The sequence below is a fragment of the Mytilus galloprovincialis genome, chromosome 2 (genome assembly GCF_965363235.1).
Source record: "Mytilus galloprovincialis chromosome 2, xbMytGall1.hap1.1, whole genome shotgun sequence".
NCBI lineage: Eukaryota > Metazoa > Mollusca > Bivalvia > Mytilida > Mytilidae > Mytilus > Mytilus galloprovincialis.
In genome coordinates, this window is record NC_134839.1 from 32,893,873 (window position 1) to 32,909,404 (window position 15,532).

The window sequence follows — 15,532 nt, forward strand, 5'->3', positions numbered from 1 at the left end:
GATTAGAATAAATTTGTCATCAGTTAATACTTCCAATGTCTACAACATTTATGATGTTTATAAATGTTTCGAGATAATCTTTATTTCTTGTAATTACCTGAGTTAAAAAGATGTTTTATTACATGTTCATACATCACAAATATACTATTTTTTTCTAACAAAATTGAGTCAACATTATTTCTTTAAGAAATCAAAATTTATTCTCCAATTTGGATTGAAACAAATTTGTCATACTTGTTGACATTTCTTTTTCAGAAAAAAAAAAGATTTTGTGTGTCAGTTTAGGTAAATAATCCTCATCCTGCTTTTTTCTATAGATATACTTCATTCATATTATTTTATAGGTTGAAATATAAACAAAAAATGTAGTATGATTTTAAAAATGAAATGTTGTTCCTCTTTTTAACTAGAAAACGAGTATTTAGACAATTTTTCAGCAAGTTAAATTATAATATATTGTAAATGTATAGAATCTCAAATTTAAAATTCATTTTGTCTTCATAAAAATTTAATCTGTTTAACAAAACTGGTCCAGTGGTTAAGCCTTATACTAATGGTATCTTCACCAATTTCTGAGAAAGTTCATTGACATCTTTATAATTCAATGTCTTCTCTTTCCAAGTATCTGGTATACCAGCAAGGCCATTCTGTAAAAAATACAATACTGGTCAGTCATGATAGAGTTTATTTTCTCAGTTCAAACTTCAAAGATAAAACACTGTTATAAAGATTAATCACTGCATACAATTAATTCAACTTGTTCAATTGTTTACCTTACACAATAATGTGCATTTACACCAACTGATGTGAAATTTGGGAAAAGTTCCATTTTAATAGTACCATACTAACACCATTAAAAGAGCTCTAGAGAACAGGACCTGCTCACCCTTCCTGAGCACCTTATTTAGAGGGGCTTTATATTTTTCGTTCTGTGCGTCCTTTGCATCCATCAATTCTTCCCTATGTCCCCATTCAAGTTAAAATTTTTGGTCGAGGTAGTTTTTGATGAACTTGAAGTCCAATCAACTTGAAACTAAGTACACATATTCCATATGATATGATCTTTCTAATTTCAATGCCCAATTTGAGTTTTGACCTCAATTTCAAGGTCTATTAAACATAGAAAATGATAGTGTGAGTGGAGCATCCTTGTACTATGGACACATTCTTGTTTTCTATGTGTTAGTTTGTGTTAATGCTGCTCAATATCTAGTTTTCCCACAGGCACTTGTCTCAGGAGAAAAAAATTTCCATATATACCTTAATATAACACAAGGTACTTAACTTGCATTTTCTAAAAATATCAGGCGGATATGAAGTTCCGTTGTATGTTGCTTTCTAGGTTGTCAACCCCACTAAAACTTGTTATAGCGTAAATCTAAATTGATTTGTCTTTACAGCGGAGTATAACATGCCTACATTTTTTTTCGGAATCATCCGTAGCAATCCTACCCAAGTATGTCAATCGTAATAATTTTACCAACCCCTGATGATTTGGCAATAACCGCATCATGTCTACTTATATATCTCAGTTGCCGATTGATCAATTTTATGGGAAAGTCTAAATGATTCTCGGAGTTATCTGATCTTGTTTCATTGTCATACGTAAAGTCAAGAGAGAGTCTGAATGACATTGACGTCATGGGAAAATTTGAATCTAAAAAAGGGAAACTCGTATCTTATTAGACATACCACAAATAAAACGTGTTAGGGTTTTTTTTCACAGTATCTTATGCAATTTTACTAACTGGGTGATAAGTTCTATTCAGACAAAGAATAACAGTTTTTTTCTGAAACAGTTTTTATAATTAATCATTTACTGTGAGCCTTTTATTGCTAAAGTTTCAGCGGTTGGAAAAATTATTATGATTGACATACTTGGGTAGGATTGCTACGGAAGATTTCGATAACAATTGTAGGCGTGTTATACACCATTGTAAAGATAAATCAATTTAGATTTACGATATTACAAGTTTTAGAGGGGTTGACAGCCTAGAAAGGGGCATATAACGGAATTTCATCACCGCCTGACATTTTTCGAAAATGCAAGTACCTTAAGCCATGGTGTCTGCCCCTTTTCAGCTACTTGTTTTGATTTCCTTGTTGTTATTCTTTTACCTCATTTTCACAGACTAATCTTACCTGAGCAGCAAAACAAGCTCCAATAAAGCCTCCCCTTGAACAGGTGCACCCTCCAGACCTCATGGTTTCTTGTATGGAACCAGTATAACTGGAACCAGTCAGTACCTCATGAGTAGTTAACTGGAATGCACCAGGTATGGCTGAAATATAGGTTCATATTGGTTAATTCATATATATCTCATTCTTGTACAATGTGGAATAATCAATGTTTTGCAATACCCTGAATGTAAAGCAGGGAAACAGTTGTATTCGTCTGAATGTAAAGGGAGGAAACAGTTGTATTCGTCTGAATGTAAAGGGAGGAAACAGTTGTATTCGTCTGAATGTAAAGGGAGGAAACAGTTGTATTCGTCTGAAGATTCTGAATAGATCTTTGGAATTTCAGTCAAGAAAAAAAAAAGAACAATACTAAATTCTAAATTTCATTGAGTTCATTTCATAACTCCCTTTTTGCATAAATTTTATTTTGAGCATGGATGCAACTCTTGTATCATATGTGCCTAAATATCTCAGAGAAACAATGCCCATATAATTTTTTAATTCAGTTTAAACAATATCTTATTGAAATAATTATATGTCTTAAAAATTGGTTTAATACTACAATAAGGGAGCAACCATTTGAATTTTATGGAAGGGGGGGGGGCTAGGTTGAAATTTGAAAAAAATAGGCAGGACAGGAGTTTTGAGTAAAAAAAAAAGGCAGGATGAGACACTTAGCAAAAAAAACCCAGATGCTCCGCAGGGCACAGCTTTATACGACCACAGAGGTTGAACCCTGAACGGTTGGGGCAAGTATGGACACAACATTCAAGCTGGATTCAGCTCTAAATTTGGATTGTGATTAAATAGTTGACACAGCATAGGTTTCTGACACAGAATGAATGTGGTTTAATGAACTTAAAATACTTTTTTTTCCTTTGAGCAATTCACTATGCTGTTGAATATTAATCCTCTCAAAAAAATGTTTGAAGAAATTTTCTTTTTATTTATGAAATCTGAAATGAGAAAAATTTAACCCCCCCCCATTTTTTTTTCACATCCCCCTTTCCCCTTTCCAAAACTGATCTCAATTCAAATTTCTAATGGAGTTTGCAACAATAACTACTCATTTAAATACATCATAAAATATTAATATGTAACAAAAGGTGCTTGTTATCACTGAATGGTAAAGATTGTTTTAATTTATCAGTTGGTAGTAAAAGTGAATATACATTGTATATTGTATAAAACAATGATTTAAGTTGATTCAACTACTATTCTGGACAAAGAAAGATAACTCCAATCAATTGAAAATTTCTTGCTATTACACAATATTGTGCAATTAGATATTTCTTGCTATTGTGCAATACTGTGCAATTGAAAATATTTGCTATTGCACAATATTGTGCAATTGAAGATTTCTTGCTATTGCGCAATACTGTGCAATTGAAAATTTCTTGCTATTGTACAATACTGTGCAATTGAGGATTTCTTGCTATTGCTAAATACTGTGCAATTGAAAATGTCTTGCTGTTGCACAATACTTAACATAATAATTTTGGATCCTGATTTGAACCAACTTGAAAACTGGGCCCATAATCAAAAATCTAAGTACATGTTTAGATTCAGCATATCAAAAAAGCTCAAGAATTCAATTTTTGTTAAAATCAAACTTAGTTTAATTTTGGACCCTTTGGACTTTAATGTAGACCAATTTGAAAACGGGACTAAAAATTAAGAATCTTCATACACAGTAAGATTTGGCATATCAAAGAACCCCAATTATTCAATTTTTGATGAAATCAAACAAAGTTTAATTTAGACCCGATTTGGACCAACTTGAAAACTGGGCCAATAATCAAAAATCTAAGTACATTTTTAGATTCAGCATATCAAAGAACCCCAAGGATTCAATTTTTGTCAAAATCAAACTAAGTTTAATTTTGGACCCTTTGGACCTTAATGTAGACCAATTTGAAAACGGGACCAAATACTAAGAATCTACATACACAGTAAGATTCGGCATATCAAAGAACCCCAATTATTCAATTTTTGATGAAATCAAACTAAGTTCAATTTTGGACCCTTTGGGCCCCTTATTCCTAAACTGTTGGGACCAAAACTCCCAAAATCAAACCCAACCTTCCTTTAGTGGTCAATAACCTTGTGTTTAAATTTCATAGATTTCTATTTACTTAAACTAAAGTTATGGTGTGAAAACCAAGAATAATGCTTACTTGGGCCCCTTTTTGGCCCCTAATTCCTAAACTGTTCAGACCTCAACTCCCAAAATCAATACCAACCTTCCTTTTGTGGTCATAAACCTTGTGTTTAAATTTCATTGATTTCTATTTACTTAAACTAAAGTTATTGTGTGAAAACCAAGAATAATGCTTATTTGGGCCCTTTTTTGGCCCCTAATTCCTAAACTGTTAGAACCAAAACTCCCAAAATGAATCCCAACCTTCCTTTTGTGGTCATAAACCTTGTGTCAAAATTTCATAGATTTCTATATACTTAAACTTAAGTTATTGTGCGAAAACCAAGAAAATGCTTATTTGGGCCCTTTTTGGCCCCTAATTCCTAAAATGTTGGGATCAAAACTCCCAAAATCAATCCCAACCTTGTGTTCAAATTTCATAGATTTCTATTCACTTTTACTAAAGTTAGAGTGCGAAAACTAAAAGTATTCGGACGACGACGACGCCAACGTGATAGCAATATACGACGAAAAATTAAAATTTTTGCGGTCGTATAAAAAGGCAAGATGACAATTTATGTAAAAAAAAGTCAGGATTAACTATAAAAAAAAGGATCGAATAGAGTGAAAAATAAAAAGGCAGGACAGAGATTACAACTTAAAAAAAATGCAGGACAACATTTTTCATCCTAGCCCCCCCCCCCCCATAAAAATCAAATGGTAGCTCCCTAAAATAAATCTAGAGATAATACATTATATAGAAGAATTCAGAAACAAGCGACATTGCTGATTTTGATTTGTCAATATTTTAAATTTGGTTTGTTTACCTCAGTCAATCCTGAACTTCTTCGCTGCAGTTCTATGGTCAATATCTTTGCATTGTAGAACTTCTCTCAACTGTCCAGCCAAAGCTTTATCTAAGTCCTGAGGATTGGTTCTGTTAGGATTATTTAATTCTTCTATCACACATTCTACTGCATCTTCCTTCTTACCATACAATATATACTGCTCAAGTATTCTGAAAATTATACAATACAGTATTTTCTTCTTACCATACAATATATACTGCTCTAGTATTCTGAAAATTATACAATACAGTATTTCCTTCTTACCATACAATATATACTGCTCTAGTATTTTGTAAATTATACAATACAGTATTTCCTTCTTACCATACAATATATACTGCTCTAGTATTCTGAAAATTATACGATACAGTATTTCCTTCTTACCATACAATATATACTGCTCAAGTATTCTGAAAATTAAAGAATACAGTATTTCCTTCTTACCATAAAATATATACTGCTCTAGTATTCTGAAAATTATACAATACAGTATTTCTTTCTTACCATACAATATATACTGCTTAAGTATTCTGAAAATTATACAATACAGTATTTCCTTCTTACCATACAATATATACTGCTCTAGTATTCTGAAAATTATACAATACAGTATTTTCTTCTTACCATACAATATATACTGCTCAAGTATTCTGAAAATTATAGAATACAGTGTTTCCTTCTTACCATACAATATATACTGCTCTAGTATTCTAAAAATTATACAATACAGTATTTCCTTCTTACCATACAATTGATACTGCTCAAGTATTCTGTAAATTATGTAATAAATGTAGGAAAAACCCCAAATATTGATGATAAGAAAATGTTTTGCTAAGGTGATATATAAAAATATCAATAGATAACTTTAGGTTAATTTCCTATATAAATATTTAGTAGGTCTTCAGAATATACAAATATTACCAGACTAGACTTTTTTAACCTTTCAACATCCGGATCTACAGCCACAATATGTCTGATATCTCAGTGCTTCTCTTCTTAACATCCATATCTACAGCCACAATATGTCTGATATCTCAGTGCTTCTCTTCTTAACATCCAGATCTACAGCCACAATATGTCTGATATCTCAGTGCTTCTCTTCTTAACATCCATATCTACAGCCACAATATGTCTGATATCTCAGTGCTTCTCTTCTCAACATCCAGATCTACAGCCACAATATGTCTGATATCTCAGTGCTTCTCTTCTTAACATCCAGATCTACAGCCACAATATGTCTGATATCTCAGTGCTTCTCTTCTCAACATCCAGATCTACAGCCACAATATGTCTGATATCTCAGTGCTTCTCTTCTTAACATCCATATCTACAGCCACAATATGTCTGATATCTGAGTGCTTCTCTCCTTATCTTACCCTTTACAATATATAAATTACCTTACTTGTTCAAGGTTCATCAGTCACAGATGAGTTAATTAAATATGAACTTCTATATTCCCCAACCCAATACTCAACTTTCCCCAAACATATTATACTGTGCTACACTAACACTGACAGTCACAATAATGTTTTACTCAGATCCCACATTTCAGATTACTCTTAAAACATAAATTACCTTGCTGCTGCCAATCCGACAGCCACAGAAGTGTCAGAATTCTGTGTAACTCTGATAACACTCTCTGCCTTTTCTAACATATCAGGTCTACCAGCATACAGAGCAACAACAGGAACAATCCTTAGGACACAATCCATCTGTTCATCTTTATCACAACCTGTAATAACAAAGGCCAATACAATTAACTCCCTCCCCTTAATACAGAGCAACCAAAGAAACAATTCTTAGGACACAATCCATCTGTTCATCTTTATCACAACCTGTAATAACAAAGGCCAATACAATTAACTCCCTCCCCTTAATACAGAGCAACCAAAGAAACAGTTCTTAGGACACAATCCATCTGTTCATCTTTATCACAACCTGTAATAACAAAGGCCAATACAATTAACTCCCTCCCCTTAATACAGAGCAACCAGAGAAACAATTCTTAGGACACCATCCATCTGTTCATCTTTATCACAACCTGTAATAACAAAGGCCAATACAATTAACTCCCTCCCCTTAATACAGAGCAACCAGAGAAACAATTCTTAGGACACAATTTATCTGTTCATCCTTATCACAGCCTGTAATAACAAAGGCCAAGAAAAACACTCATCATAGATACGGATCATACACAGACATATGTTTCATCTACAAAAAAATCATTGCTGACGCTAAAGAAGTTAAAAAGGTCAAACAAAGTACGACTATGAAGTTGAAGAGGCCAAATAAAGTAAGACTACGAAGTTGAAGAGGCCAAATAAAGAAAGACTACGAAGTTGAAGAGCATCGAAGACCAAAAATTCCAAAAAGTTTTGTCAAATACAGCTAAGGTGAGGGCCCTCATGGGGTTTTTGATTATGTGATTACTTGGCCGTTTTTTTAATGATTATTTGATTATTAAGCCAAATATTTCATGATTATTTGATTACCTAGGACTGTATTTTTAGTTTCTGATTATTTGATTACTAAAGATAAGCAAATATTTAATGATTATGTGATTATATTGGCAAAAAAATGGTGATTATGTGATTACTAGGACCCCCCCATGAGGGGCCTCTAAGGTTATCTACTCTTGAATAGAAAAGCATCAGTATTTAAAAAATGTAAAGTTTTGATAATAGGTAATTTATAATTATGACCATATAATTGATAATAAATGTCAACACAGAAATGCTGACTACTGGGCTGGTGATACCCTCCGAGAATAAAAACTCTACCAGCAGTGGCATCAACCCAGTGGTTGTAAAGAAACTCATCATAGAAACAATCACAAAATTAACTTTAATATTCTATCCCCTCCCTCCCCTTAGGCCTAGACATCTTCTATCCCCTCCCTCCCTTTAGGCCTAGATATCTTCCATCCCCTCCCTCCCCTTAGGCCTAGATATCTTCTATCCCCTCCCTCCCCTTAGGCCTAGATATCTTATATCCCCTCCCTCCCCTTCGGCCTTGATATCTTCTATTCCCTCCCTCCCCTTAGGCCTAGATATCTTCTATCCCCTCCCTCCCCTTAGGCCTAGATATCTTCTATCCCCTCCCTCCCCTTAGGCCTAGATATCTTCCATCCCCTCCCTCCCCTTAGGCCTAGATATATTCTATCCCCTCCCTCCCCTTAGGCCTAGATATATTCTATCCCCTCCCTCCCCTTAGGCCTAGATATCTTCCATCATTCTCATAATCAAATTTACATTTAAACATTTCAGGAAAATGCCTATCAATTTTCATGACTATCAACAACAAAAAATATCAGAAAAGAGTAAAACATAAAAAATGGACTATAACAACAAACCTGTGTCTTCTAACCCCTGCTCATATTTCTTAAGGAACTCTTTTATACTAGCATGCCTCCATCCAGCTTTTATAGGATATACTTTCTTTGAAACATCTGTAAAAAACATAAAATCAAAATGAATGAAGAGATGTGGGGTTTAGATTTAAATAAAGAGACAAACAGGATTGTAAACCAACTTATGAAGTATTCTACTTTACATATTACTAGAACACACCCGTGAAATTGTGGGCATTTAGAACTTGGTTGAAAGTATGTAAACTGTTGTAGGTTGAAATTTTGTAAAAGATTTTATGCCTGGAGAATTTCAGAAAAAGTATCAAAAGACATATGTACTTGGGTGACAGGACAATAATTTTAAGCCCCCTTTTTTTCAAAAGTCAGTTATTTTTTTGTTTTCTGTTAAATTCCATGATTTTTGCATTTCTGTATACTATGGATATATTTATATTATAAATAAAGTATATTTGCTATTAACTATGAATTCTAAGTTTGATCTCCATGGCGATCACTGCTATATTATATAGAAACCCAAACTGAATAATCATAAGAATGGATGACAAATACGATTATGCATGGTACCTATTTGACAGAGAGGCATGATGATTAATTTATTGTGGAAAGAAGAGAAGGGACACACAAAATGAGGTCTTTTTGTTTAATAGTATAGATAACAGTAACATATTAGTTGAGTTAAATAACTGTCTGCAGGAAAACATATTAAAATGTAGACATATATGACACCTAGTTCTGAATAAAGAAAACCTTACACTGGATATTTGAGTAGAAGTATATATCTTAATTAACATGCTACTATATTGAGTTTGACCTAGATGTTTACAATGAAAGCTGAAAATCTGAATCTCTTATTAGGACCCCGCCAAAGGCGGGTCGCCCTATAGTGATCAGTCTGTCCGTCCGTCCGTCCGTTCGTCCGTTCATCCGTCCGTCCGTCCGTAACACTTTGTAATAACTTTGTGTCTGCTCCATATCTAGAGAACCATTATGATTTCATACTTTATACTTTACATGTTTATTAACCACCACCAAAGGGTGTGTCATGATGTATGTAAAACTTCCTAGGTCAAAGGTCAAGGTAAAAAACTTTGGTTTCAGTTGACAACCCTGTGTCCTGTGGTGAAGATCGTGTCCGCTCTATATCTTGAGAACCGTTATGATTTCAAAGTTTATACTTGACATGTATATGAACCAACACCAGAGGGTGTGTCATAATTTATGAACGACTGCCTAGGGCAAAGTTCAAGGTCAAAAACTTTGGTTTCAGTTGACAACCCCATGTCCTATGGTAAAGATCGTGTCCGCTCTACATCTTGAGAACCGTTATCATTTCAAAGTTTATACTTGACATGTATATAAACCAACACCAAAGGGTGTGTCATAATTTATGTGCAACTTCCTAGGTCAAAGGTCAAGGTCAAAAACTTTGGTTTCAGTTGACAACCCCGTGTCCTATGGTAAAGATCGTGTCCGCTCTATATCTTGAGAACCGTTATCATTTCAAAGTTTATACTTGACATGTTTATAAACCAACACCAAAGGGTGTGTCATAATTTATTTACAACTTCCTAGGTCAAAGGTCAAGGTCAAAAACTTTGATTTCAGTTGACAAACCCATGTCCTATGGTAAAGATACAATTTTTTAATGCACATTATTCACAGCGGGGCCCACAGAGATGGCTCCCATCTCAATGATATCTAGCTGTTTCTATCACTACTACAATTTTTCTGTCTGATACAAAAATATTTAATGATTTTTTTCCATTTTCTTTTAATTGCAGTATAAAAGATGTCGCATCAGCTACTTTTCCAATAAATACCTGATTTTGATTCATATTCTTTGTTGTCTTTATCATCATAATCTGTGTTTGGTCCGAAGAATTCATACGTTGATTTCTGAAGATTACAGACATCCAAACCTAAATAAATTACATATTCATGATTATTTGAACTTTTCACTGTTTGTATTAAATTGAAACATATATTTATATATAAAATAACCATACATTGTCTTGACATATCAATGTTATTTGTACAAGGCTTAGAAACAGGTAGACAGCGAGGCTGTACTGAGCATTTCTACCTGTTTCCAGCCGAGTACAAATAACATTGATATGTCGAGACAATGTATGGTTATTTTTTATATACTGCAACTCCTATAACTATTCTAAATAAGTAATTAAGGACAAAAACCATAATTTCTTAATTTTGAGCGGAATTAAGACATAAAATTTTCCACAAACCTGTATGTTTTATTGATGTCATAAATAAAACTCTACGAAACGCATTGTCAACGTCATAAACAAGGTGATATACGGTCAGTGACTGTATATCACATATGAATATACGGTCAATGCAATTTGACTGCTCAAATAGCACAGCTGCAGTATATAAAAATATACTTTCCAGTCATGATTGTACTCACACTAATAGGATTTAATAAATCATGATGGTCTTCCTATGGTTATAATTAGTGTGGTGAATAATTGTCCTTGCCAAGTACAAAGTATGACTTCAAAAGTAATAAATTAACAGATTTATTTTTTATTGTCAATGACCTTCATGAATCAAAGTGATGGAAATCACTCATGGAAAGATTGGAAGAGTATTTTGAATAATTTCATATTAAGGTATGGTGGGGAAAAAAGCATATTAATAATGCACTATTGCTGAAAATTCTTCTAGTAAATGTTACCAACTACCTTGAAGGACATAAGATCAGACCAACAGCTAAAAACTTTAAAGTGTCAATAAAAATAATCTAAAAATGTTGTTTTGGGGCATTTTGTAAGTTGAAACACAGGTCATATGGTATTGAAAATTAAAAGTTGTAGAGTGCCTTTTGATCAATTTTAAAACTATTTTTCAGTGCAGGGCATTGAAAATGTACTTTTTCAATGTAAACAAATTAAAAAACTTATTTTATAAATTATTGAAATGTGGCTTTTTTCTTGATTGCAAACATATATACTCTCTTTGTATAAAAATTAAAATTAAAATGACTAAAATAGACATAATGATTGATGGGGAATAAACTAATAAAAAATGTTTGCTATAATTTAAAGTTTTAAAATATTAAAACGGTTACAAGACAATTACTGATAAAAAAAAAAGTGAACTGACCTTAAATATTGATTAATTGCAGATGATTATTGGGAATTTATCAAGTAAATTATAGGCCTTCCTTGAATACCTTTTATATATTCATATTTATATTTATATTTCATTTTTTTTAAAAGTTTTGTTAATCCTTAATTAATCATTTATCTTTCAGACATAATATACAGAATCACTTTATGTAATGTAGATCAATATTAATAAATCAATCATCCTTTAGTTATATATCACACATCTAATATACACATTTGTGTATTCAGTTATGAGGTCAAATATTCATGGTTATTTGTGTATTGGGCCTAAAATAAAATATTGTTTGTTTCCCCAATCCCGACCGACCCTGCAAAATTGGTGCTACTCATAAAATTTCATTGTCAAATCTAAGTCAAATATTATTTTATTTATTTTGGATTTTCAGGCTTGCCGGATCGTCCGATAGTGTTCAAGCTTTTTGGAAAAATAAAATTATTTTCCTACCTACCTACCCACCCCTGGCTTGGCAGGGTCGGGATTGGGGAAACAAACAATTTTTTAATTTAGGCCTTGGGATGTATATTGAAAGTTCTATATAATTATGTAAGACTGAGGTTGATAAGTAATGTGGTCAATTTGATTGACAGTTTAGGAGGTGGAGCATTGTAATTAAAGGTCCACCTTGTCCTGATTGGTTGATGATAATGACAGATGTCAATCATTTAGTATTGTATCAATACTCAACTTGAACTACCTGATCAAAATGTTTTAAAAAAGTCTTTCAATCAACACACCTTAATGACATACATTCTTGAATGAACTGCCCCAAAAATATAAACCATTTTTTTTACAGTTTATATGTATATTATGTGCACATACATGTCAGAGAACAATAGGGAACTATATTTCAGTGTGAATACATTTAGTAATAGTACCTAACCTGTCGTGTTGTTAGGGAGGTCAGTACCTAAGGAAAGATTAAGAACAAGTTCCAATCTTTCCAAAAACATAATTGCAAAATACAAATTTGTTTTGATATATAGCTAAGATTTTACCATTATTTGTAACCAATGACTTTAAAATGACATAGGACTGGTCACCATAACAACTGTGACTTCCTCTTGGTCTACAGTAGAATGGATTGGCAGATGGTTCCCAGAATGCAATTTCTTTTTGATCTCCAATAATTGTATTGAGTTTGTCAATGTTATAATTCCAATGAAGTGGTTGTGCTGTGAAAAATATATCAATTAAATATATCAATTTTTTATGTTTATCATTTAAATACAGAAATTAATCTAGAATTTAAACAATAAGAATATAGTTTAGAAAGAACCGAATAAAGGATGATAGTTATGAACCCAGTTTTTAACTGACACATAGTGATACATTACAACTTTCTATACCACTGTATTTGAATAAAATTAAAGAGATTATCAGCTTACATTTATTTTCAGTTAAAATATTGTATATATAAGATTTAAACTCATAATTTACTATTCCTTAACCAATCACATATTACATTTAAACATTGCACATTTTACCTGCTGCATCTGCTATCAGTGCACCAACCACTGCTGCTATACTTCTCTCTTCACAAGTCATACCTGCTAGTCCTGCAACATTCTTCCTGTTGTATAATTGTTCTAAATTTTAACCTTAACAGGTTTGTCAAAAGGAAGATAACTCAAAAACAAAAAATATTTTAAACTGTTCTAAAGTAAAGTATGGATTATCTCTGTTTATCTAAATATTTAACTATTCTCTGCTTTAAACAAAACAATTAAAGTACTTTAGATTGAAACATGCCAAACAGTCTCATACAATTACTTCTTAATCTAATTGGCATTTAAAAAAATCATACAGCCTTTAATTATCTTAAAACTTTGGAAAGATATATTGGAATAAGTTCTGCTTTTTCTATTTCTTTCTGAAGGCCCTTTGTAAATTTTCAATTTAATTTTTATTGAGATGGTCTTTTAAAGAGTATCCTGCTTTAGTTAAAAAAAAACAAAAAAAAACTAAGACTAAAATTCATTTAATAGCTAGCTCAGTGACTAAGTTAGGTGGGATAATTCTATTTTGACATCTTTATATACATGTATATAAAATCTAAGAGTATTACATTTGATATACAATGTCCTCTATGTACTGTGATATTTGTATTGAATGTGCTCATACTTTTCTATACAAAGGACAAGCTTCAACTTGTTGCTGATGTAGAAACTAAATAGTTTCCATCTTATAGTTGTGCCATGATACTTGTTTACAGACACAGATATTGTCCACAACAGCCCACAACTACTGACCAAACCCAATCCTTGGATATCTATTTCAAAGGAGATTTTTATTATGTCTAGTCTTCTGTAAAATTCATACAACTGCAACAAAAATCAAACTTGATATAGATTGCCTAAGACTTATTTTGCACAACTTTTATGAATTGGTCTTTTTTAATGCTATTCAATTTCGTATTAGATCAAACCTTTCACCTGTTCTGATTCAAGCATTGCTAGTGAGTCTTTTTAATATGAAATGAATCTCTGAAGTACACAATTGTAAGCCTGGTATCTTTGATGAGTTTTGACCTGTAAACAACTGTTGACCCAACTGTACATCAAATATATAATCAATTACTGCAGACATTAGAGATTTTTAAGCTATTTTCTATTTCCAAGAATCACAACTTAGCAAAATTGTTCAACCAGATCTAAATTCAAAGTAGATGTGCCACTTCTTCTGATGTAAATGTATACCAAATGTCTTCAAGCATTACAGTCAAAATTGAAGAAAAAATATTTTCAAACAATCTTCTTTTTCCAAAGTTCCACAGGCTCTGCAAAATGCTGTACTGTTACAGTATTATACTCCATCTGTTATGTCTTATGATTTGACTTTATAAAAAATCTCTTACTAATTTGTTCAAGGATTACAGAATAAAGTGGGGAAAATTCCAAGCAATTTTCTATTCCAAAAGGCCATAACTTCAGCAAAAATTATAAACTGGAACGAAACTCAAACTTGAACAGTAACTTCTTATGATATGACTACTATATATTATACAAAATATCTGTCTTAGATAGAAGCATACCAGAAAAAACTCTGTAAAACTTATTTGACAGACAGACAGACAGGTTAGGGGCAAAACTAGAGTCCCATGAGGTTTCCCTAGTAGAGGACTTATCAAGCACTGGTAATACCATAAAAGCAAATTCAGTTTCAGAGAATGGCTTTGAAAGTGAACATAAAAGGAGCTTAGATTGATTGATTGATTGTTGTACTTTTAAAGCCACTTTTAAGTGTCACTTTTTGGCTTTTTCGTGGTGGTCAGTTCTTTATATAGGTGGAGGAAGCTGGAGTGCAAGAAGAAAACCAATGACCTTCAACAGGAAAACTGACAATCCTAGTCAATTTGATTTGAATTGAGTGCACTTGAAGGAGCGGGGTTTAAATTCACAACCTCAGTGTTGACTGGCTAGTGATAACAGAAGTAGAACTACTTAGACCACTTGGCGAACAAGGCCCATTAAAGGGGCTTAGACAACTAATGCCTAGAGCTAAACTTAACTAATAAAATGCTTCGCAAAACGCAGCCTGATATGACTGCAGAGGTTGAACCCTGAACAGTTTGGGCAAATTTGGACACAATATTTAAGCTTAATACTCTCTAAATTTGGATTGTGAACAAATTTTTGACATAATATAGGTTTCTGATCGACAAATGTCAAGATCTTACAAATCTATTGGGCGATACTGTGCAATTAAAGATTTCCAGCCTTTCCTTTGAAGTATGGAACCTTGTAGTACAATTTCAGAGAGATACATACACTTAAAACACAAGTTATTGTCTGGAAACTAGAAAAATGCTTGTTTTTTACCCTTTTTTTCCCCCAAATTATGAAT

The 15,532-nt window shown here is 32.6% G+C and overlaps 1 protein-coding gene across 1 annotated transcript; it reads right to left on the reverse strand.

The window, feature by feature from the left end:
• Positions 1 to 13,322, reverse strand: LOC143063409 (crystallin J1A-like). The gene is made up of 8 exons (XM_076235547.1): positions 13,174 to 13,322; positions 12,685 to 12,861; positions 10,360 to 10,458; positions 8,522 to 8,617; positions 6,745 to 6,901; positions 5,149 to 5,339; positions 2,143 to 2,282; positions 1 to 647 (listed from the first exon to the last, which is right to left on the reverse strand). The coding sequence occupies exons 1-6, from the start codon at positions 13,232 to 13,234 to the stop codon at positions 5,150 to 5,152; spliced, it is 780 nt and encodes a 259-aa protein (XP_076091662.1). The 5' UTR covers positions 13,235 to 13,322; the 3' UTR covers positions 1 to 647; positions 2,143 to 2,282; position 5,149.
• Between the last annotated feature and the right edge of the window lie 2,210 nt (positions 13,323 to 15,532).

Coding starts and splice junctions, on each gene's coding strand:
- LOC143063409 (XM_076235547.1), bottom strand. CDS start 13,234: ATGACTTGTGAAGAGAGAAGTATAGCAGCAGTGGTTGGTGCACTGATA. Junction 8,618..10,359: donor AGAATATGAATCAAAATCAG/GTATTTATTGGA, acceptor TGTTTTTTACAG/ATGTTTCAAAGAAAGTATAT. Junction 5,340..6,744: donor GTCGGATTGGCAGCAGCAAG/GTAATTTATGTT, acceptor TATAATTTTCAG/AATACTTGAGCAGTATATAT.